Consider the following 22,386-nt stretch of genomic DNA (forward strand, 5'->3'; position numbering starts at 1 on the left):
CTCTCCACTTGATCAACCAGCCGGCAGAAATAAAATCAACTAAACCATCATTTTTATTTTCAACAATTAGACTCAAATGATCGTTTAAAAAATCTGTGGAAATGTACATTTTATTTCCACAGTTGAGAACAACGCTCTGCTGCAATGTGCACTATAACCGCCGCTAGCAGTGTCAAAGAACCTTCCTATTCTGGTTTTCGATCCAACCTTTTAAGCCTTCTCTTCTCTCCAGACTCATCGCCTGGAATATTATTTATTGGATAACGCACAAATCTGCGAGGATATTCAATGGCTGTTGTGTACACAACTAAGAACTTATAGCACTAAGTGGATCAGCTTGGAGCTCAGTATCAAACTGCTGATTCTCCAAGTAAAACAGTCCAACGAGGTCATTCTTCCAATAGCAATGATGCTTCGCTTTAGGGCGTGTTCAGTTGTGTTCATGAGCACAACCGTTTCTCATTTCAGTCATAAATCTGCTTGCGTTTTCTGCCATGAAAAAGTTTTGCTAGCTGGTGATAATTGTTACGTGCTCAGGTGCGTCTCGCGAGGGTGGCGTGTTGTCTAGTTGCCGACAATTATTTTTACTGAGCACCGCACCTCCCTAATTATTGTAACGTATCACAATTGACGGCAGGGAAATGAGTCGTTTCAAAAGCGCTTGAGCAAACATGATCCTACGCTTGCTAAATGTTTGTTTAAAGTGATCGATGGGAATTCTTTCGACGGATACCTCATTTAATGTAAGTCAACAAGGGCACCTCTCCCCCACCTCTCTCTTTTGGAGTGAGTGATCAAACGTGTTCATAACCGATAGTTTTCCTCTGTCAAACTTTGTAATTAGAACCTTTTTATGAAGTAATTCTTAGAAAAATAATGAAGATTGTAGCTCGTCTTTATAAGACGAATTAGTCTTTAATTTTTATTTCTTCTGTCGTTAGTATTTAGGTGGCAAATGAATTTTTCCTCTAAACAATTTTACGTAATTGTTTTTGTTCCGTTTGTTTAATTTACGATGTCCGTTTTAGCCAGCAGAAACTAAACTGTTGCCATGGAAATACCAAGAGATTATGTCATACACCATCTAGTCGTTGAGTATCAAACGATACTATTTTATTAAATAGAGAGATAAAGGGAATTGCGCGTTTTAAGAGTATAGAAAAAGTCGAATTTGTAAATTATGAGTTGCTCAATGCTTCACAGAAGCATTTAGGCTTGTTTTAATATTAGATGATGCTTCGGATTGAGTTGGAAAAACGGAAATAAGATTTGAATATGTCCATCTAACGACTCCAGAACGTTCGTTAGAGGAGCTCTTAATGGTATTATTTCCCTTTGTGTTCTTCTGATGGCCGTTATGGTGATATTTCTGTAAACATTCTCTATATTTTTGACAGAGAAACAGTAGAATCATTTGTTTTTATAGCGTAGGAAAAATATTTTATATGATCTTAGTGCATGCACTTTCCATGTGCACTGCTTTACGCATCATCAAAACCTCTGGTGTTACAAATAAATCAAAAATCATTTGAGTTATAAAAAAGTTCACTTCTTTCAGGAAAATAAACAGTTTTAAAAAAAAAGTTGGGTATTCGCTGATGTAATAATGTTATTTAAACACAATATTCAATAACATTTTATTTCGACGTTTATATTATAATTTAATTATAAATCACTGGAGACATTAAAAGGCCTTTAAACATTGCGTGTAAGACTTTTCTAAATTGATAAAATAATACTCAGTAAAATATTTCATTCTTACTACAAAGACATCATCCGGGAGTGAATAAGATATCACAATAGCACTTTATTATTTATCATTAAAAAATAGACGGCGGTCGATCGTGATTACTTCCTAGAGCTTGGATGGATACAAGCGATCAGAGTGGCGAGTTTTATATATTTTTCTGGAAGAGGTGTGTAATCTGAATCTACTTGGGATGGGGAAGAATCAAATCTGATTGTAGCGTAGGAAGCGAGGCTACATTTATCAGATCCAAAGAATACGAAAGTTACATCGAATACTGAGAAATAACACAGCTGGCATCGTTGGCATTGACTTAACCAAAATCTTAACCGAACCTCCAGAATAGTTAACACATTTTAAGCAACTTCTATCAATTTTGAATGTTATATCATCGTTCCCGTTTATTCTTTCCTGGGGTTGTCCATGTAACAACTCATTGCCTCCAATATTCCATATTGGAGGCAATTAGTATATTTTTACATGTGTTAAAAGTTATTTCTGATTTTGTGAGCCAGATGTATTTAATCAATAAAGAAAAAAAAACTGCATTCTGCGCCTTTTTTTAATGTGCCAGACTTAAACAATCTCCAGCTGTATTTATTTCTAAATATTGAAAGATAATCATTTTCTGATTCTGATACTAATAATTGAAACTTCAGACATATTAAACTTAATTGGTGATATACGGATAAATACGACAAATGCTTATCTAGACATGTAGTGCTTCTTTGTATATGTGAAAAATCTTTTTTGAACATATTTATATATGTTTTTAAAGTGAGAATTTGTTTATCCTTCCTTTCAATACAATCCTGCAAAACGCAAACATGTAACTCATTCTATACTAGTCGCTTTCTACATATTGAATTATAATCAGATTTGTTTTCACATCCGCCAGTTTACTTTGTCAGCAGTCATTCTATTGTTGTAAAGAATAATAATGGCTGCATGTCACAACAATTAGTTTCTCATTGTTTTGAAAACTCCATAAAATGCGATAGAATGAGACACGACGTATTTGTTTCATTTCACGAGATAGACGCAATCAATTGTTTTGTTTCATATTGATGGCTTAAGACAAGGAGGTAGGAAGTTGCTTTATGTATAATACTGTACGGTTTCTTGCTGTTATCTTTTAAACATCCAATGCAAACGGAAAGACCTGGCAGTTTGTTCTGTTAATATTTATATTTTCTGAAGCTGGGGATTTAATCTGAGACTGCTATAGATTTTGTTGCACTTCAAATGGTGAAATTAATATAAAAGAATTCTTAACTCATTACCAAATAAATGAGAATATGCAAATTTTCTTGCAACTGACATTTTCCATGTAAATAACGCCCCTGAATGTATCCCTTCTCCTAATTGATTTGTGTAATGCAGTGAAGTAACCAAACTGGTTGAAAAACATATCTTCGGGTTTTTGTTAATATATTCACAATAATATAATAATTTATTCCTGACCAAAACTTTGTAACAAAATAACATAAGCTAATTAATGAGATAAGAAATTACTTATTTTATAGTTGAATTTGGGAAAATTAGTTTTGAACTAAGATAATATAATTGAAGGGTTCTGAAATCGTTAAAATTCGGAGCATCTATCATGGAATATGTTTTATGCTTTTTTGCTAGAATTTTTTTGCAGATTTCAAGATATCAGTTAATTGCTAATAGAATCTGATAAAATGATTAAACTTTATTTTTTGAAGCTAACGTATATATACTAAGGTATAGAGAATACGTTTTTATTTCTCCGTTTATGTTATGAAAAAAAAAAAAAATTCACTGCATTCGTATCCCATCAAACGTTAACTGGCCGGATTAGTCAACTTAGAATTTTAAACACATCTGGTAGCCTGAGTTTCTGTTGATGCATTAACACTTAGCTCTAATCAGGCAGCTGTGATCGTTTGATTTCTCTTTCTGCTCACGTCAACGGAAAATGTTTTCGAAAAAAAAAAAAAAAAAACATTTGAGATTTAAGTCACGGCTAAAAGAGCTGTGACTATATGTGGGTGAAAGAGAATTCCGGTCTGTTTTGAAACCGTTTCATTTAGTGTTATTCTTTGATATTTTTGTGCAGCCTAAGGCCAGTTTCTCTTAGTTTAAAAGTTGTGTGTATACACGCACGCACACATGAGAGAGAGAAATGATTTTATTATTATATCCTCAGAGTGCTGTATTTGTTAGATAATAGTAACAAAATAATTTAAACAGCTAACAAAAGCAAATGTAACTTCTTTTTATATTTATTTTTGTGTCGGATGTGAATGATCAAAACATTCACATATCCTTAGCCCACTCATGGTACAAATGTCCTATAAGTTGACTAATACCCTTTCGTGAATGGGAACCACACGTATAAAAAATGTAAATGCAGTTGGCTAACGTGGCCCATTCAAACACGTGAAAGATCTCATAAAGAAGTTAAAGGAAAATACCAGAAATGCTGAATAACTAATATGAATAGGAAATATATTTATTTTGTAGTGCAAGCTAACAGTTGTTACTTTATAAAAGTAATTAAACCCTCGTGGAAGAACAATAAAATAAGCAAAGTAATTTTAAACTTTTTCTCGGTATCTCCAAATTTTGTATCTTCGTCCCTTTACATTTTACAGCAATTTGGTGATCTCTTGAATTAATTATGCGAACATTTCGTAAGTTCCCAATGCGAGAGCTTTCATAGCGGTGGGCTTTGAGGCAGACATAATTAAGTAGTGAGAATATTTCAGCAGGAATTACCTGACAACGCCATGCAGATTTCCATCTCATCTGGAAGGCGCGTTTTCCCAAAGAAAAATTGTACCTGACAGAGCAGCAGAACTGTAATAATAAAGTCTCATTTCAGCCTCCCTTCCTTCGGGATATTATTAACATGAGTAGCATTCATAAACAGCTGGTCTTGATTAAGCAATGCTAAATCGGTCTTTGGAGTTTACGAAATAACTTCAGGCTTTCCTCATCATTGCGATCTAGATGGATTTTAATTTTCTTTTCTTTCTCCTCTCTTTCTATTTATATTAACATAACTGAACGGGACTATGATTTCGTTTAATTTTAGTTTTTGCCATTACTAGAAGCTATTACCAAAAGGAAAACATTACTAAAACTTATTTGGAGTAGATTTATACTTTACTAAAAATGGTGTAGAAGAGATTTCAAAATTACTAATTTGATTCTTTTTTTAATAAGCAGAAAAACTAAACTTTTCTGCTAAAATGTAAACGCCTTAATATTTTATTATCAATATTAAAAATTCTCTTGAGAATAGGTGAGAACAAGTCTTGATGAGAAAGCATTCCTATCGGTGTACGACCTCTGGTGTTAAAAGTACATAGCTTCCAAGAGGCTGTTGTCAGTGTCGTTGCTCAGAATATTTTATAAATGGTGGAAACAATGCTTATCGGCTTAGTTTATTTATAATTCAAAATACTGTTTACAAAAATTTTTGCTAGAGTTATGATTGAAATTAATCTGCGCATTTCTACATCTTTAATTTTATCTTTAAAATCCAGTAGTGACTTTCTTCGTAATTCCTTATGAACGTATCTAATTTTAGCAATAACTTATTTTCTCGTTCACCAGCAGTTTCCCTTCTTGATCATTCCATTAGGAATCATTAACTAAATGATGGAGACACCGAATTCGGCTCGTAGGGACTATTCAACCATTACGATCAAAGCAACGGTATTCGAAGTCCACAAATGGCTTGGATATCGAAGCAACACGATGCTGTGTGTCTACATGAGGAAACAATTACGTTCCATTAACTTTAATGAAGACAAATGGGGTCTTTTAATTGTAAGTGACCATGTTTAGTACGTAGATATAACGGACGGCAATAGAATCTATGAGAGTTTGAGAAGAGCGAACTGGAATTCTCTAGGATAAAAGCATAATTATGAAAACACTAATAATAAGCAAATAATAGTTCGGTTCAAGTTCTTGTTGGTATTATCGTTCCCCGGCAAAGTTACGGTACGTAATTGCTGCTGACACCCACGAAAGAAAACCCCCTTAAACAGAAGTTGACAGGCTAATAACATTATGAATGAGTACACTGATGTGCGCTTGTTTAATATTTCCGGTTTATAGTTTCCTTTGTTATGGCACAGTGAAACTGAACCGCTTTTATTTCAAATTGTTGGGGGAAAAAATCGATTCTTTCTTTACGTCTGCTTCTTGAAAGTAAACAATGCATACATTGTTGCGTAAAGAGTTTGTCATTTTCATTTCTCTTGTGCTTTTGAACGCTCTCTCTCTCTCAAATATTTTAAATCTTTAAACACGAGCTGAATTGAACGTGGTGAAAGTGCAGTTAGCATATATTGTTATAAAACACGCTCATATCATTCAATTCTAAATGAGGGGAGGGATGCATGTTCAGGAATAAATATCGGTGACATGGAATAACAAACCGGGTAATTTGAAATGGCTACTTTGTAGGGATGGTACGTAATAGACTACTTGCTTCAATAAATGAAAAGGCACGTAATAATTAGTTTAATAATTAGTGTCAGTTTTTATGTTGGTAGAAATCGTATGTGGAGGCATTGCGCAATAGCAAATATTTGATTAATTGTGGTTAGTCGATTATACTGCTGAGGTGGAGGACAGTTAAGTTACTAACCGTACGTCTTTATTCTCTTGGGAACTGTATAGAAGATAAATACTCTTCCATTCGATCTAGTGATCCGTTGCCATGGCTTCGAGAGCTAATATGATAAAGAAGAGACTACTGCAGTAATTGAGTAAGTATCGTCAATCGGAATATGCGTATACCTCATAAACAAAGCGGTGCTTTCTTTATCAAGTACCATTTTATGACAACCTGATATGCACTTCTAGATATTATGTATTTTGATTTATTGAAATAGCTACTTAAGTTAACAGAAATATTTTAAGTTCTTTTGAGATGAGATGTGGGAATTTTGTGCCAATCGAATATGCAAGTAGTTATTCGCTTCATCTACGCATGCGTGAAAGGGTACATCGGGTGTATCGACAAACGCCTTTATGTTTTTTAGCATTTCGTTTTGTTGTTTCTACAAATTCTGGAGAATATAACACCCACTCGTTTTTATTAGCTTTTTGTGAGTGATAAGGGACTGTTCAGAAGGGACACCGGTCCCTTCTGAACATCGATCATAACATAACGAGTGTCCTGTCGGCTTTGGGATCTAATCGTAAATCTTGGGCGTCTCTTTCGCTGCAGATCATCCGCTGTGGCAAGGCAGATTGCTAAACGTTCAGTGGGACAGGTCGCAAGCATCACCCGCAGAAACAATAAATCAGAAATTGAATAGTAACAGCTATCTGTTCTGCCATAGGTATTTTGTCGAGTTTCTTTTTCCTTAATACAAGGGGGGGGAATATAACCAATTTTTAATATTCAATCAGTTAACGAGATAAAAAAAAACTACAAGAGCTACTGGTAGTATCCGCGTTTTACGAGAGACAGCAACACAAAGATATTCATATGAAAAGATTAGATTGTACATAGTGTTCCTGTTAATGAAAACAGCCTAAGAACAAAGTATTTATATACATTCTATACTATTAGGTTTTTTGAGAGCCAATGATAAGACATAGATTTATTAAATAGTACGCACAACGTTCAGTGCGAGTTTTTAATATGTCAGTGCTGTTGCTTCCTGGACACAAGATATGACTGATGGGAGCACTGATCCTTCCAGAATTTCATAGTTAAATGGACTGGGGGGGGGGTAATGAAAGCAAGAATAGGTTTACTGGTGTGGATTTATCTTCATTTGGTCACTAAGTACGCTTAGTATAGGGTTCTTCTGCTGTATGCTAATACAGTCGATGTATGAGTGTGTCTAATAGTTCGAAGCATCCTAGTTTCTCTTAGAAAGGTTAGAATTGTTACACTCGCCCGGATTCTTTAATGTTGTTATGCAATAGAAAAAACCATCCGAATTTTTTTTAAACTAAAGCTAATAGCATGCTTTGCCTTTGTCAGGACTTTCCTATACGTGCATTACAGTGGAGTACTGCACATCGAAACAACTCGTAGAAATAGAGGGTGGGGTGGGGTGAGACTCCCAAATTCAGTCGGTATACAATTTATGGTTGGAAAAACCAGAGTTCGTCTAGGGCGTGCAAAACAGGCGAATCGGGCCGAAGAGCACACGCAATTAACAGATGCGATATTGCACTGGTTCACTTTGGCATTCATTTCAAAACAGTTTCTTTTCTAAAATATTTTAAGTCGGAGAAAGTAAAAAAAAAAACATTGTTTTAATTTAAGACTTCAGATGCTATTTTTATATTGATCCTTTTCAGTAACTTTTTATATTTATGAAACTTTAGTTAATGTAAAATATCAATAATATTGCAATACATTCTCTGTAACCTGTCGGTTACAGAGAATGGATGGACTTTGTTATGGAAAATGAACATTTGTATTAGGAATTGTGTTTATTGTAATGGTAAAGGTTTCCGAACAATGTGATGAGAGTAATACAAAAATAAAGCCGATCGTTGGAATGTTTGCTTCTGAAAATGCTATCAGTATTACGTCCTGCATCGAATAATTTGCGTTTAATATTATTGATTTGTGAAGAATGAGAATGGATCTTATTAGATGTTTACCTACTTGCATACGGATGTTGTAGGAAGGGCTCCGTGTGTCAAATGACAACTGAATGCTGATGATATTTTTGCAAGATAAAAAATGAATTGCTATAGGATATAGAACACAACGCAAAAAGTCATCCTGGAGAAGTCGTATACTCCAGCTAAAATTGAAAGCTTCAATTTTAGTTCCTGCAACAACAATTTTTGTTGTTGCAGTGAAAAAGCAATGTTGATGAAACATTAGTATTGATTGTTATACCGATAAGCAAAGAAACTATTTGCCTAACAATAAATAATAATAATAATAATGTTAAACCAAATGTGTCCTGCCAATGTTGCTCCGATTAAAAAATCAAATACATAAACAACACCTGGAGAGGCAGCATTTATGTTTGGAGTCCTCTTTCGAATGAAAATATCTTTTACTTTTTTTAAGATTGTCATTTTCATTTGTACTTTTTTTTTATCTTATTCTGTTCTGTTAAATTATTCATAATTTTTTCCCTTTAGAATCCATATGATTGTTCTGTTCAAATGGGTGTAATCACCTGATATATTTAAATGAAAAATACAAAATCAAAATTGGGAGTTTGCCTCTTATAAACGCAGCTGGGGTTTAGTGTTAGAAGGCTTGTCCGAATTCATTCGCCATGAATATGCCCAGTGGAGATGAAAGGCAAAAAAAAAAAAAAAAAAAACATTTAAAATAATGAAAGAACATCTGTAGGCTTCCATTATTTTTTTACCTAGAGAAATTTTTAAAAGGCTTCCATTATTATTATTTTTTCTATCTCCCGCAGATGGAAAAAAAAAAGAAAATCTTATCCTATACTTAATGAAAACTTCAACTTGGATAACAAATCCTCTGGATTTCTCAAACGCGGCTTACTTCGTATGCATCAGACAGTATAGGAAACGGAAATTGGTGAAACTCACCAATAAATCATCACATAGCCTACCAAATATAACTAGAAGCTTACAACCTCACTGAAAATGACATATTATATGCACACCCCCATTATATGCATACTCTCGATCTTCTATGCTTTGGAAACCTCTAATAGCACATCCACAGATCAGAAATGGAGTACTGAAGTCGGAGGGGGGGGCTGTCTTGAAATCGCAGTCATGCACAGCGCCAGCAGTATATTTATTCTCTCTTTCTCTCGCTGTTGAGAAACTTAACTCGATCCCATAAAAACCTGCTGACTCGAGACATGCCCATTTCTTTCCCTTTCTGTCTGGCTTTAGACGGAAATTGATAGATCACCCCACGATCCTATACTTCACGATTAACGTAAAGCAAAAAGCCGTCTCGCCCCCTGCACACGAAAACACCAGTAAGTTTAGAAAGAGTGGCTTTCGGAAGGTAGCAAACATTGCTGTGGATGCGAGAGAGACCTCGTCATATTTCGAATCAAACCCCCACTAAGCTCAAAAGAAGTCGATGAAAAATGTGAGTCGAAAGATAGTTCCGCAAAATTTCAAAACTAAGTTTATTGGCTGCAGCACGAAAAAGATTTATTTTTCGAATACCACCAAAAGAAACGAAGGTCGTGTAAATAGAGCCTGGACATGAACGGAAATATATTTATTATAGCCGACGAAGTTGGTGTAATGTCATCCCGCGAACATTACACAACATCAAGCTGCAATTCCCGGATGTGAGCTAAATAAAGCTAGAGATAAACTACCCGACAGCTTGCACGTCATCCTGCACGACGAAGTAGTCCTATTTTATTATTAAATCTGAGTAGGACATCCAAATTGTGCAGACAGTCGACGTTACTATGAAATTGCTCAATTATAAACAAACAAACTATTTTCTAAAAACATTCGGTAAAACACAGCCTGAAAATTTCAATTGTAATTCCATAATTGGGAAAATATATATATATATAATTTCACATTTTTTTTATGTTCTAATCTCAGTCGTTTTGTTCGTGTGTTTTCTTACAACCGCCATTTTGCTTGGGAAAAAAAAAAAAAAAAAAAAACAGCCAGAGCGCGGTTGTTTTAATATAGTTGATAAAGCCAGTCTAATGGCACTCAATGAGAACCGCTACCCAGAAAATTCCCGGATATGAGCTAAATAAAGATGAACAGTAGTCACTCTGAATAAACAGAGTGACTTAAGCGCTTATCCCCAGCTTCGCACGAGTTTCTTTCATTCATTGCGCTTTTCAGCGCGTGGATCGACAATTAGAATATAATCTCGAGAAAACTTTTTTTTTTCTACCAGATGAAATAGCAGCAAAAAAAAATTGTTAACAACAATGGGAGAAATAAAGATGCATTTAAAATAAGTGAACTTCGTGTATTTTTTTTTAATTCCAGTGTCAAAATAAAATGCGATTGAAGAACAATATATCTTTTGACACTAGAATTTTTAAATATGCATTAACTTATTTTGAGATATTCGTAATAACTATCGGTATTTTACTCACACCTTTTGAAAATGCCAAACTTAAGCGCTTATCCCCAAGAGTATATAAAGTCACCTACGGACAAGGGAGGAGAAAACACTGGGGTATATACTGCGGGCTATGAACTGTGTCATAGCCGTGTTTGTCCTTGTATTTTGTTAGTCTTTTTTTTTTACCCAAGTTTTTATGATCTCAGCAACATCCTGTTAATGCATTTGATGTGTTATTGGTACTCATTAGGATTTTATTTTTGTGCAACCGGGGAGTTTTAATGATGCATCTGTTTGCCAAAGGAACTAAATGACTCTCTAGTGTCTCATCAGCACTGAGTTACGATCCTGGCGACATTGTTTCCCCAACTTCGAGTAACTGCAGTTTATTTAATCAAGTTTTGTCCATGTCTGGCAGTAGATTTCCAAGTTATGAACATGTGGGTTGGTAGAGGGAAGATGTAATCTGTCTTTGAGGCTTCCAATTTTGCTTTTCACGTTGCAGCAATAAAATACACCCAACAGAATCCATTGGAATAAAATAAAAGTTTATTTTGTCTGCTTATTGACTTTCTTGTGAACCACAGACTGGAAACGAAGTATATATACAAATGTCTTCCTAGAAGGGGAGTTTCGATTATTTTGAAGCGATTGGAAAACGTATTTCCACTTTCTTGGGTGATTTCATGCGTGTATTTTTGAAATAGTGTGTTTTGTACCCAGTTCGTAATATAGGGACAAACATGTTGAAAGACAAACAGGAAAAAGAACATTAAGCAACTAAACTGAATGCGAGATTGGATTTCATTTTGCTAAGATGATAAACTCACGTCTGTTGTTTAGAATTACTGAACTTCATTTGTTCCCGTATTTAGGCAACTGCCTACTCCGATGACTATTTTCTTTTAAGGTAGCATATAATTTAAAATCTTTAATAATATTTAAGAGCCTTATATTTAATGATTATAGCATTGTTTAATCCTATATAAATATCTGTAAATAAGAGAAAAATGCTTCGATAACTGGGCTTTAGAGTGTCAGCTGTTTTAAAAAAATTATCCAATTTTTCAAAAATTAAAGAATTATAATATCTTCTAAGATTTTTTTTATTGAATGAGCTTTTTCTCCTCCACTCCGATCTTTGTTGCGTGAGGTTATGTTGTTACTTCGACAAGTATTAGTACAGTTCACAGTGCTGTGTGTTATTCTTCATTTAGTGAATATGATAGATGTTATACCGATAAATATAAATGTTTCCACATACCATGCCAATCAAGTATATGAAATTCATATCCATAAATTATTATTATAATAATATGAAACTAAAGTCTAATTAATCTACAGACGTCTTTTGTTTCATCTTATCCGGCAAAATACTTCTCCCATTCTGATGAAGTCTTGGGTGACAGTCGGCTGAGGGGAAGAGACAGCTGGGAGTGTTTATATTAGTCCGATCCCATAACCCAGTATGAGAAAAATGAGAAGTGGGGGGGGGGGGGTCGAAAGTCATGCGGAACTGTAAATGAGCCCACATCGATTAAAGATAACTGCGTCTTGTAATAAGATCGTGCCTCTCCCTTCCTGTAGTCCCAACCTTGATTCTCAGGACTTGAATTTATTCCAAGAAATAGTCATTAGTAAGACACGGCATTCAAACATGACGTCATCCGATATAATACGAATTATTTTAATTAATATTTTGAAACAGCCTTATATTGTCAGGGAGAGAAATGCCTATTTTAAAATATCTCCGACAGAGTGCGTCCCTGTAAAAACTGAATAATAAGCTTTTTTTTTTTCCCTCTCCAAGATAAGGTAACTCGTTATCGGTATAAAGTATCCTGTAGAGGGCGCTTTCTACTTTTCTCGGAATTAATAAGATACACTTCTATCCACCTTTCTTATCACGTTTATTGACTTTGTGTCAAGAAAGAAGTTCTTTAGAAAAGATCAATAATACGTTACTTAAGAAGAACACTGAGGAGCAATACGGGGTTTGTGTCATTCAGTCAAGTGCATTGCATATTACGTAAGACAATAAGCCTTTCTCCTTACAATTTAGACCCTTTGGTAGTAATGACAACAAACGATGTGGATCCGACATAACGTAAGGGGGGAAAAGGGGGTTATTCGCACTATTTCATATCTAAAATGGCGGGTTCATCACATTCTTTTACATCCGGGAAACAGTTTTGAAAATTTAATTTTTTTTCCCCAATCCTTCCCTGTGATTTTTGCATACATGAACTAAATACGGAACTACGCTCGCAGTGTTTATATTTTTTTTCTTTCGTTCTATCCCCAACTACAATTCTTTTTCCTTAATATCTCTACACTCCCCTAGTTGCTTCCAATACTTTTATCGTCCCACAATTACTTTAAAAGCACCAGAAAGAAGAAGAAAAAAGTATTCGCTCTTACACTTACCCCGATCTTTCTATCCCAGCGCATTCACGAACATCAGAACCTGCGGCCGCATGCCTTAGGACGCTTTTTAACTCTCCCTTTAGTATAGCAAAGGGCGCCTGCGCACTTATAACAGTGTATAAGAAATTATTACAAACGGAAAGGTCACCGCTAGATCGATCATGAATTGAAATTGAAGCTGTACTCACGCCTGTATAGACTTGGACAGCGGCCATCTCTCCATCTGTGCTTGGTATCTCATGTTTTCAATCTGCTTCTTCAGGGTGTCCTTGTCCATCGTCACTGACACACCAGATCACTAACGGCGCTCCGACAAGCTCCCGATTAAATAACGACTTCACCGTGTAGATGGCGCTGCCTCTCCTCTCTCTCTCCTCTTCTCTGGCGATTTCCTAGAGCTCCGCTAGCTCGTCGTCTTTCAATCAAGTAGGCGATGCATGATGTTGATCCCACCCCAAAACGGCCGCTTCCTCGGGCATGGGAGACGCAACCTCCCTAGGCTAGACTGGAGGTTTGCTGGTTAAGAAATCGATAGAGGCTGTTTGGAGGTGGCCGAGATGTGACGGAAACCAGTTAAGAAAGAATGGAATAAATCACGAACACAGGTGAAGTTTTGAATATCAGTTTTGAAACAGGGTTTTACATCCTTTTGGAAAAGAACTGGACGTTTATTTATGTGATGCCATGTATATAGAGAGGAGTATCACATCCTCAAGGAGAATAATACGGAAATAGCGATGCTAACAGACAAAAAAAAAACTCACTCCACCTGAGTATCTAACCTCAACAATGCTCTAAAATGAATCTTTAAATGCAGATATTTAAGGATTCATTAAATCTTTAAATTTAATTTAAATTTAAAGATTTAATGAATATTAAATCTTTAAAATGATGTTTGAAGCAGACGATAAATTTCGAATATTGTTGATGTGAGAACTTGTGACACAGATATGGTTTTATATACTGTATCTGATCATTTGCAACGTTAATTGTTTCAGTTACCATGATCAGTGTATCCTAGAATTTCGATTTGGCTGCGGGGGGGGGGATAATTAATCTGCTCTTAACTGATTAAATAATTTTTCACAGAACCAAACGATTATCAGAAAATTAAACTTTCTGTAATAACGTAGTTGACTGGAAAAATAATAACGTAAAGAATGGGTTCATCTCAGATGTCGATATTGAAAAGTAATAACTGAGGGGGCCTGGAATCATTCGATTGGAAAAACTAGAGAAATTGGCCTAATGGCCCAAGAGGAGTCGAAGGTCCCCTGAATTAGGATTTTCGGTTTATGGTACTAGAAAAATTGCAAAGACGAATCTTCTTATATAAATACATACTTATAATCATGCTTTTAAAATATTTATTCCTGTTCTTAGAAATTAACCTCACTGGGGCATATTTTTTGTTTCATGTCATCTAACAGTTGTAGTTCAAAATGACATAGCTCGATTCTTGCGGGAAAAAATAAATCTAAATATATTTATTGACCAAAACTTGTGCATACAGGGGCGACTCGTGCATAGGCGCTGCAGAACTGCAGCACCCCCAATTTTTCTCGATATATAAATATATTTATCAATTTATTTATATTTGCATGCAATATTTAATTTTATCATCAACAATCCTATAAAATTCTCTTATTTTGTATAAAAAATATTAAAAATCCATCTCGTAGCACTTAGGAGGGCGAAGGACGATAACAGCCCTGTGTTTACCACAGTGTCATATTGCTACGCGCGCAAGCATATGCACATCATAGTGAGATAGGAGCTATTAGCGTAATGCGGCACTGTCCGTCGCTCAGTCCAACTGTTGTTTATATGCAGTTTGCGGCAGTAGTAGAGTGTTCGTAGTGCTTATCGTGTTTACTCCGTCTCATTTAAATGTTTGGACATTGCAATTAAAGGATTTAATTGTAATGTCCAAAAATTGTAATTGCATTCCTTTAATTACAATTAAAGGAATGGATTTTATTTTTAAGTAATTTTGAATTATACTAAACTATAATTTTATCGATAATAAACAATATTTTTTCATGTTTAATTTTTTTTTTTAATTTTTACCATAATTTGGATATTTTATCCAAACACGTGTACACTGTACTTACGTGTGTATGTTATTTCGAAAGTTGCAGCAACCCCACGATTTCAAGCCACGAGCCAACATTGTGTGCATAGAACGTGCTGTTTGTCTCCAGAAATAAATCTGTGGTCCATTTTAAAGTTAGATTCATAGTATGTTGCTGGAGATGGGGTAGTGCCAATCTGCATCTACAACTCTTTTCATATTAAAAAAAAAAAAAAAGTCTACCGTGTTCAAGAGATTGTCCACTGCAGTTAGAATGCGAGATCCTACACAGGTGAAGCGTGTTTTTAATTGATATACCGTAGCAGATCGAGACGTACCCGGCTGCTCCATTGATGCAGGTCTGATGGGGGGGGGGGGTGAAATGCCATTGTTCAGCGTCCTGGAGGTCTCTTTCAAACGGCTATTACTTCTAGTTCAATAACATCATAACATTTGTGAAGAACAAGGCCTACTTTTAAGACCATTAGTTACTCTCCTGTAAGTAAGCAGTCAATGTTAACCCTAATCTATTTGTACGTTGATGAATGTCATGTACTGCAAACAAAACAAGTAGGTCAAGGAAGTGTAGCCAATAAATTGTAAGAAAGTGGAAAATAAACTACAGAAAGTAAAGTCGAAGCCCACCGGGAAAGAATTGCATGCTCCGATAAACAGAAGAAATAAGGCACGGCAATTTCGGCCTTTCCGTATTGCTTCGAATGAAACAGTTTGGCAGGGGAATGAAGAGAAAAGGAAGCACTGCAAAGTAACAAAAAGTAGCCCGGAAAATAAATGTTATTGGCAACTTCAGAAGTGACAGAAATGTATTTGTTTATGCTGGGGAGAGAGAGAGAGGGAGGGAGGGAGGGAGTTCGTGACTAATTTTGGTACGATAATACAAACACGATAGCAAATCAGAGAAGTTCCATATTCTATGAGGCACTATGGATCGGGTTTTTGTTTTGTTTCAACAGTGTCATCTGAACATCTGTCATCATGTGTAAGAGCCTCCGTAGCTTAGTCGTGATAAACGAAGCCATTTGGTCAGAATGGCCTGGGTTCGATTCCCGTCAGTGACGTGAGGAACCTTTATCTGGTCTCTTTCGACTAAAGGTGAGTTAGCCAGTCTCATACGGAGCTGGGGGATACATCCGGAAATTCTGATTTTTCGTTTCCCCAAAATAGGCAAATCGTCCCCGTGAACACACATGAATTACAGTCGGGAATACTTAAGACTAAGACATGGGCCTCATTCGTCAGTTATGCCGGCCCGAACCCGGATAAAATTAGGGGTGGGGGGGATTGAGATGGTGCCGTACTTCCCTGTAAAAAGGGTCTTACGGCTGTTGTATCATCATACGCTAAATAAATAAATAATATGGCTTTCCGCATTTGCCGAAGATGATTTCACCGATCAAGGCCACAAACACATTCTTAGTTTCTTATAAAAGACTCGCGATTAACGCAATGGCTTAATATTGAAGCATCTTGTCGAGTTTGCATCCGCCAAGATTCTTGGCTACAAATTAATCTCAGGTAGTGGATGAGAAGAGCGAGGGAACTACGTAGCAACGATTGCCGTGTATTTAGAAAATCAGCAAATTCGCTGATTAAACGCGAGTCGTCGATATTTCCATCTGTGGAATAATCGATTCGTAGTTCAATCTCCCAGAAGTTCTTCATAAAATCATCTTATAGTATTTCCCTTTTCGGAAATATTCATTGCACTTGAATAGTTCAATCTGTTCGAAAACGGCGTGTGTCCTTCCCACTACGCTACGGATATTTTTTTCTCCGATGACGTATGTGGAAATGCGATGTGTGTTTAGGAGTAGTGGGAAGAGAGCTATCTCAACATCTCGCCGATTTCTGTAAAAGAAAAATGCTGAATGCACGATTCAAAGACACACACAAAAAAAATCACTTTTGGTCCCGGTCAGCCAAGTTGGTAAAGGTCGGTGTCATCAACGCTCGACTACTGCTCTCAACAACTAGAGCGTGTGCACGATGTCGTATGCAGCTGTCTCAATCTGAAGCGCGTTGTCCTCGAACAAAAAGAGCACCCCAGTCGTTCTCTTTCCTGAGTATACAGTGTCCAGACGTGGCACTGATTATCAATCGCTCCGATGTGAGGCTCATTCCCTGAGTGCACAACATTCGGCCAATATCGAGAAGCGATATCGTGTTTGTGTGTTCTGTTTCCATAGACTTGTATTCCGGCAAATGTTTTCTCGGTTATGAGTTTATGAAAATCATTACTAATAATAAATTAATAATATTAATAACAATTTAATAATTATAAAAATATTAATATTTCATATTTCGGTTAACTTTTAATTTACTAAATTAAGAACAATAAGGACATTTTATTGCTGAGCATTGAAAAACACTAGTATTGACGTAATAGATGATTTTTATCGCTCGGTGTGAGATCAGAATGAAGGCCCGAAAAAGTTCCGTGTTGAGTTTCTACAGTGGTTTCCGAAGGTTTATAATCTTTCGTAGATGGAACACACACTCGCAAGTGAATCTCTACATGTTTGCAGAGTTCAAAGAATTCACAGAAGTAAGGTAGTGAATGCATCATGAACCAAAACAATTTATTGCTGCTTCTAGAAATATTTAATTAATGTTTGACATCTTAATATAAACAGAAAACTTGCGAATGTAAGTCGATTTTTTTCCCCAAGAAACATTGATGCATATCTGAACCAAGAAAAGTGTTTGCAGACTTAGCGTCACTCAAGACTTATTAAAATGTATGAGGGATGTCAGGTACTTGAAGGTAATGTCGAGAGAACTCGGAAGTATAGCCTAAAATCGAGTGTATATCAACTGCTCGCGAACTTTCGAAAGACATCTACACTTTTCTTGAATTTAAAGTTTCTTTCGTGACTCGAAGAGCAGGAGAAGATAGTCTTTGAGGTTTTATTAGTTGTATAACACACATCGCCTAAAAATGTATTAATTTGGTGCGCTTTGAATTTCAAGCAGCATACGAAACAAAATACAATATAATAATGCATTTTATTTTGATAATAAAATTGTTATAAATGACAATTAAATTGCATACAATGCACAAGACAAAAATAATCACGTTCTAGATTCAATTGTTGTCGTATGAATGATCACAGTACACAAATACTACTGCATAACACATGCTTTTTTGTAATCCCGATGTTGAATAAAATCAAGATTTTATTCAACAATGAAAATCATGTCAACAATTAAAGTAGCATGAATTGATTTGTATTTTTGTCACTTTAATTGTTGATATAATGAGTTCATGAGTTTTCATTGCTGAATAAAGGTTTCATTTTATAGTATTCGGGATTACTCAACAGTTGTTGCAGAATAATCTCCGATCACTTGACGCTTGTTAGGCGTATAATCTGCCATTGTAATTGTTCATATTTTTCCAAAGAAGATGTATTTTAATTTGTTTGCTAATTGGAGCAGCAATTTATTTATCAAGTAGATTTTTATGAGCACGAAATGTGCACGGCAGATAAAGATAATGGTATTCGTCTTCCATTTGTGTATCACACCACCACCATTTTCTTCCTCTCTCTCTCTTTACCTTAACTTCTGAAGTATAAGTACTTATCCCTCTACAAATCCTAACTTTAGAATTCTCTTCCTATTTGGAAGAAGTACTTCTAAAACCATATTTATTATCTTAGGAAAAAAATTAATTTTTGTAAAAAAAAATTAAATCTAGTAGCGCTATTCCACTTAGATATGAATGCATTTAAATTGATGGCCCTATTGATAACGCAAAAAAAAAAAAAAAATACAATGATACCATACTTCAGGTTTTCTATGCCCAATACTTGTCAGAGAAGCTAACGGTATATAAAAGGAGAAATATGGTTGTCGCCGTTATGATCAAGGGCAAAGGCCAGTGAACGGAAGACTCTAAGGCCCACATTGCATTTGTGCCGATGCAGATAAGAACATCTCGTTTGGAAACCCTATTGAAACAGATGAAATCTCTACAAGAACGAGGACACAATTCTAACGTAGTGGTTATGAACGCGAGGCCAAAGGAAGATCGCTATAACAGCTACTTCTCCACTGACAAAAAGGTATTTCTTATTATAACAAGATAACCAGGATTTTTCATAGTGACTTTTGCCAACGATGTAGTACTTGAATCAGAAAATGCGAACAAGTTGGAATAATGTTTGAGTCAGCTTTTTCTCCCGTATAGATATCAAACTTTTACATTCAGAGTCATGTACTCGTCTCTAAACCTCCTAGATATTACTATAGTTGAAATATATTTCTTAGCAAATCGATACTATTTCTTACACCACAAAAAATATTCCGTTATCCTTCCTCCTACGCAATCTAAAGTAAAAAATTAAACAATGCCTTTATGTTTAAAACAACAGCCATATATTGAAATTGTTCAGCTGATTCAGATATTAAATAATAGCGAACTACTTACTCTAATAATGGCTTGCAAATATTTTTGAAGACTTCCACTGCAAAATTCCCAATTTATCTTTTCAAGTAACAAATTCTGCAACAACTGACACGTTGAGAGTAATCCCGAATACTATAAAATGAAACGTTTATTCGACAATGAAAAATCAACAATGATTTTTCATTATTGGAACAATTAAACAATTGTTTAATTGAATAACTAGAAAACAATTAAAGTGACAAAATGCAAAGCAATTCATGCTACTTTAATTGTGCATGATTTTCATTGTTGAATAAAATCAACAATTAATCACGTGTTATTGCTCATATAGATATTATTTACCCGCTACAGTGAAACATTTCTCACTGAACACCTATACTTTTTTTTTTTCGATGATATAAATTCTGCACAATGGATTCCGAGAATACTAGCATGTGACGGCACGCAACTTAGGGACAAGAATAGAAAAAGCTGTCATTTTTTACGAAAGAATGTACATGTGCGTGTCATTCCTCGAAGTAATCAATACAGAGTTAAAATTAACTGTTATATATATGCGGATGATATTGGATAATGAAATAAGTATAAAGATAAAAAACAACTTCGTGCTCTGTCTTATGTTAGCAATGACTTTCGCTGTAATATCTTCCTCAGAAAAAAGTTTTTCCGTAGACAACCTAATCGAAATTCTTTGTCACGAACGGTTCAAGTTATTTCAGTCTTTATACTCGCTGTGCGCCGATGAACTCAGTAAAAATTCAAATTCGGAAGGTGCTCTGCAAACGTGTATTTTATCTATATTAGAACTTGGAAATCTGATATCAATAAATGCGTCTTATTTTGACAAGTGATGGAGAGTTTCACAGTGTGCTACCAATAAGAATATTCTACCTTAATTATTTCATTCTTTTTCTTAGTATTGGCATTTAATTCACTTTTTGGATTTTGTTTGAGTCTTTGGCATGGAAGTTTTTTTTTTTATCATTAAAACGTGTGTGGGCGTGCGCGCGTTAAGTATTATGAATAAATATTAAATACTAATTAAATTAAAATATTACATATTTTTATCTGTAGATATGTGTTCACATGACCAGTTTGCCTGATGCGAGATGAGTTTCCAGTTTCAACAATTAAAGTGACAAGAATACAAAGCAATTCATGCTAATTTAATTATTGATATAGACATGATTTTCATTGTTGAATAAAATTTTGATTTTATACCAATCGGGATTACTCAACAAGTAATAACGTGTTATTGCTCATTTAATTCAGAAGTTAGTTTCCGGTTGTGAAACCCTTCACCACCGTATGAGACCGGTTAACTCGCCTTCAGTTGAAAGCCTAAATAAAGATTTTTCGCGTCCTAGACAGGATTCGAACTCGAATCGTTCCAACCGAAGGGCTTCGACTATACCGACTGAGCTACGGTGGTTCTGGAGGTGGTAGGTTTCCCCCTATTGGAAACTGGAGAGTAAATTTTATGAAGAAAAGTTGGATGCTGCTTTGGGAATGCTTCTTTGCATTTTCTAGTGTTTTGATCCAACTCAGTCGCTGTAAGATGCATTTGTTTCACCATCCCTCCCATGCATGCAATTCTGAGATATCTAAGTCATCTGAATCTTAGCATTAAACAATGCTGAGCCGATGTGTCCCGCCACATGACGTCATAAGGAGATGGTATGTTTCCCCTCATCGAAAATCCAGTTTTTCATTCCACAGTACAGGTGGCGCTTTGTACACATCCAAAAAACTTAAGTGCATTCTTATCTGTCAGTAGCGAATGTGTGGATTATTGAAGCTGAAATTGAGGACTGGAAGCCGGACAGGATACAAGAAATTGATTGTTAAGATGGGCAAAAAAAAAAAAAAAACGGCCCTGCACATGTGCGATAGACAGACAATCATAAAAAAAGTTGTGTGCGTTCTTGTTGATAACACTTTTATTAACGTTGTACAAGTCTCTTTATATTAAATCCAATACTTGGAACTTTCTCTTTGTCTCGGGGCAACTGAGCGTTTCTTTTTCGTTATTAGAAAGCCCTTACGGCTCTTTTGTTCCTCGGTGATTAACAGCGTTCGATTTACGTCGCGTTTTGCCCTCCTTTTATCACAGTTTTGTCAATAATTAGGTTAATTAATGCAAAAATATTTATTTTTACGAAGATTCTTGCTAATTACTCTTTTCCTGGGTGTTACCAACGTCTCTATTCTTATCGCCTTACCACGCAACACCCCCCCCCCCATATACACACCCTCAAGCGGTATCTCGACTTACGGTTGCTTGAAAGGAATAACCAAAGATTCACTTCAAGTTTGCTCGTGTTCAGTGTAAGTGCATGCACTTCAACAACAGTTGTTGACTTTGTTTTTGTTATCGTTGTTATTAAAGTTATTGGTATTCGCGGTGATCAATGAAAAAGCATGACACCACCTAAAAAAAAAAAAAAAAAAAGTCAGTAATTTGAAGATAATCACGCAAGACTCTGGAGTCTTCAACATGAACTAACGGTATAAAATCTCACAGATTCAGGAAATGGTCTGGTCACTAGCGAGACCAGAATGACCTCTTGATATTTGTTGTGGCTCCCACACACGGACGGTTTTATGCAAACCTACAGTACGTTTGTACAGTGGGTGGGTAAGCATTTTTTTTTTAATTCTTTTTTTTTTACATGGTCCGTAAA

The 22,386-nt window shown here is 35.5% G+C and overlaps 1 protein-coding gene across 1 annotated transcript in view; it reads right to left on the reverse strand.

Moving 5' to 3' along the window:
• The window catches only part of LOC150103005 (guanine nucleotide-binding protein subunit gamma-e-like), a 53,014-nt gene extending 39,484 nt beyond the window's left edge, over positions 1–13,530 (reverse strand). Inside the window, exon 1 of the mRNA XM_090397464.1 lies at positions 13,385–13,530. Coding sequence (XP_090253590.1) covers positions 13,385–13,473 — 89 coding nt within the window. The 5' untranslated portion in view covers positions 13,474–13,530. The remainder of the gene's footprint in view (positions 1–13,384) is intronic.
• Positions 13,531–22,386: the final 8,856 nt, after the last annotated feature.

The sequence above is a fragment of the Typopeltis vanoorti genome, chromosome 9 (assembly GCF_054136105.1).
Source record: "Typopeltis vanoorti isolate ZY-2024b chromosome 9, IOZ_Tvanoo_1.0, whole genome shotgun sequence".
Lineage (NCBI taxonomy): Eukaryota > Metazoa > Arthropoda > Arachnida > Uropygi > Thelyphonidae > Typopeltis > Typopeltis vanoorti.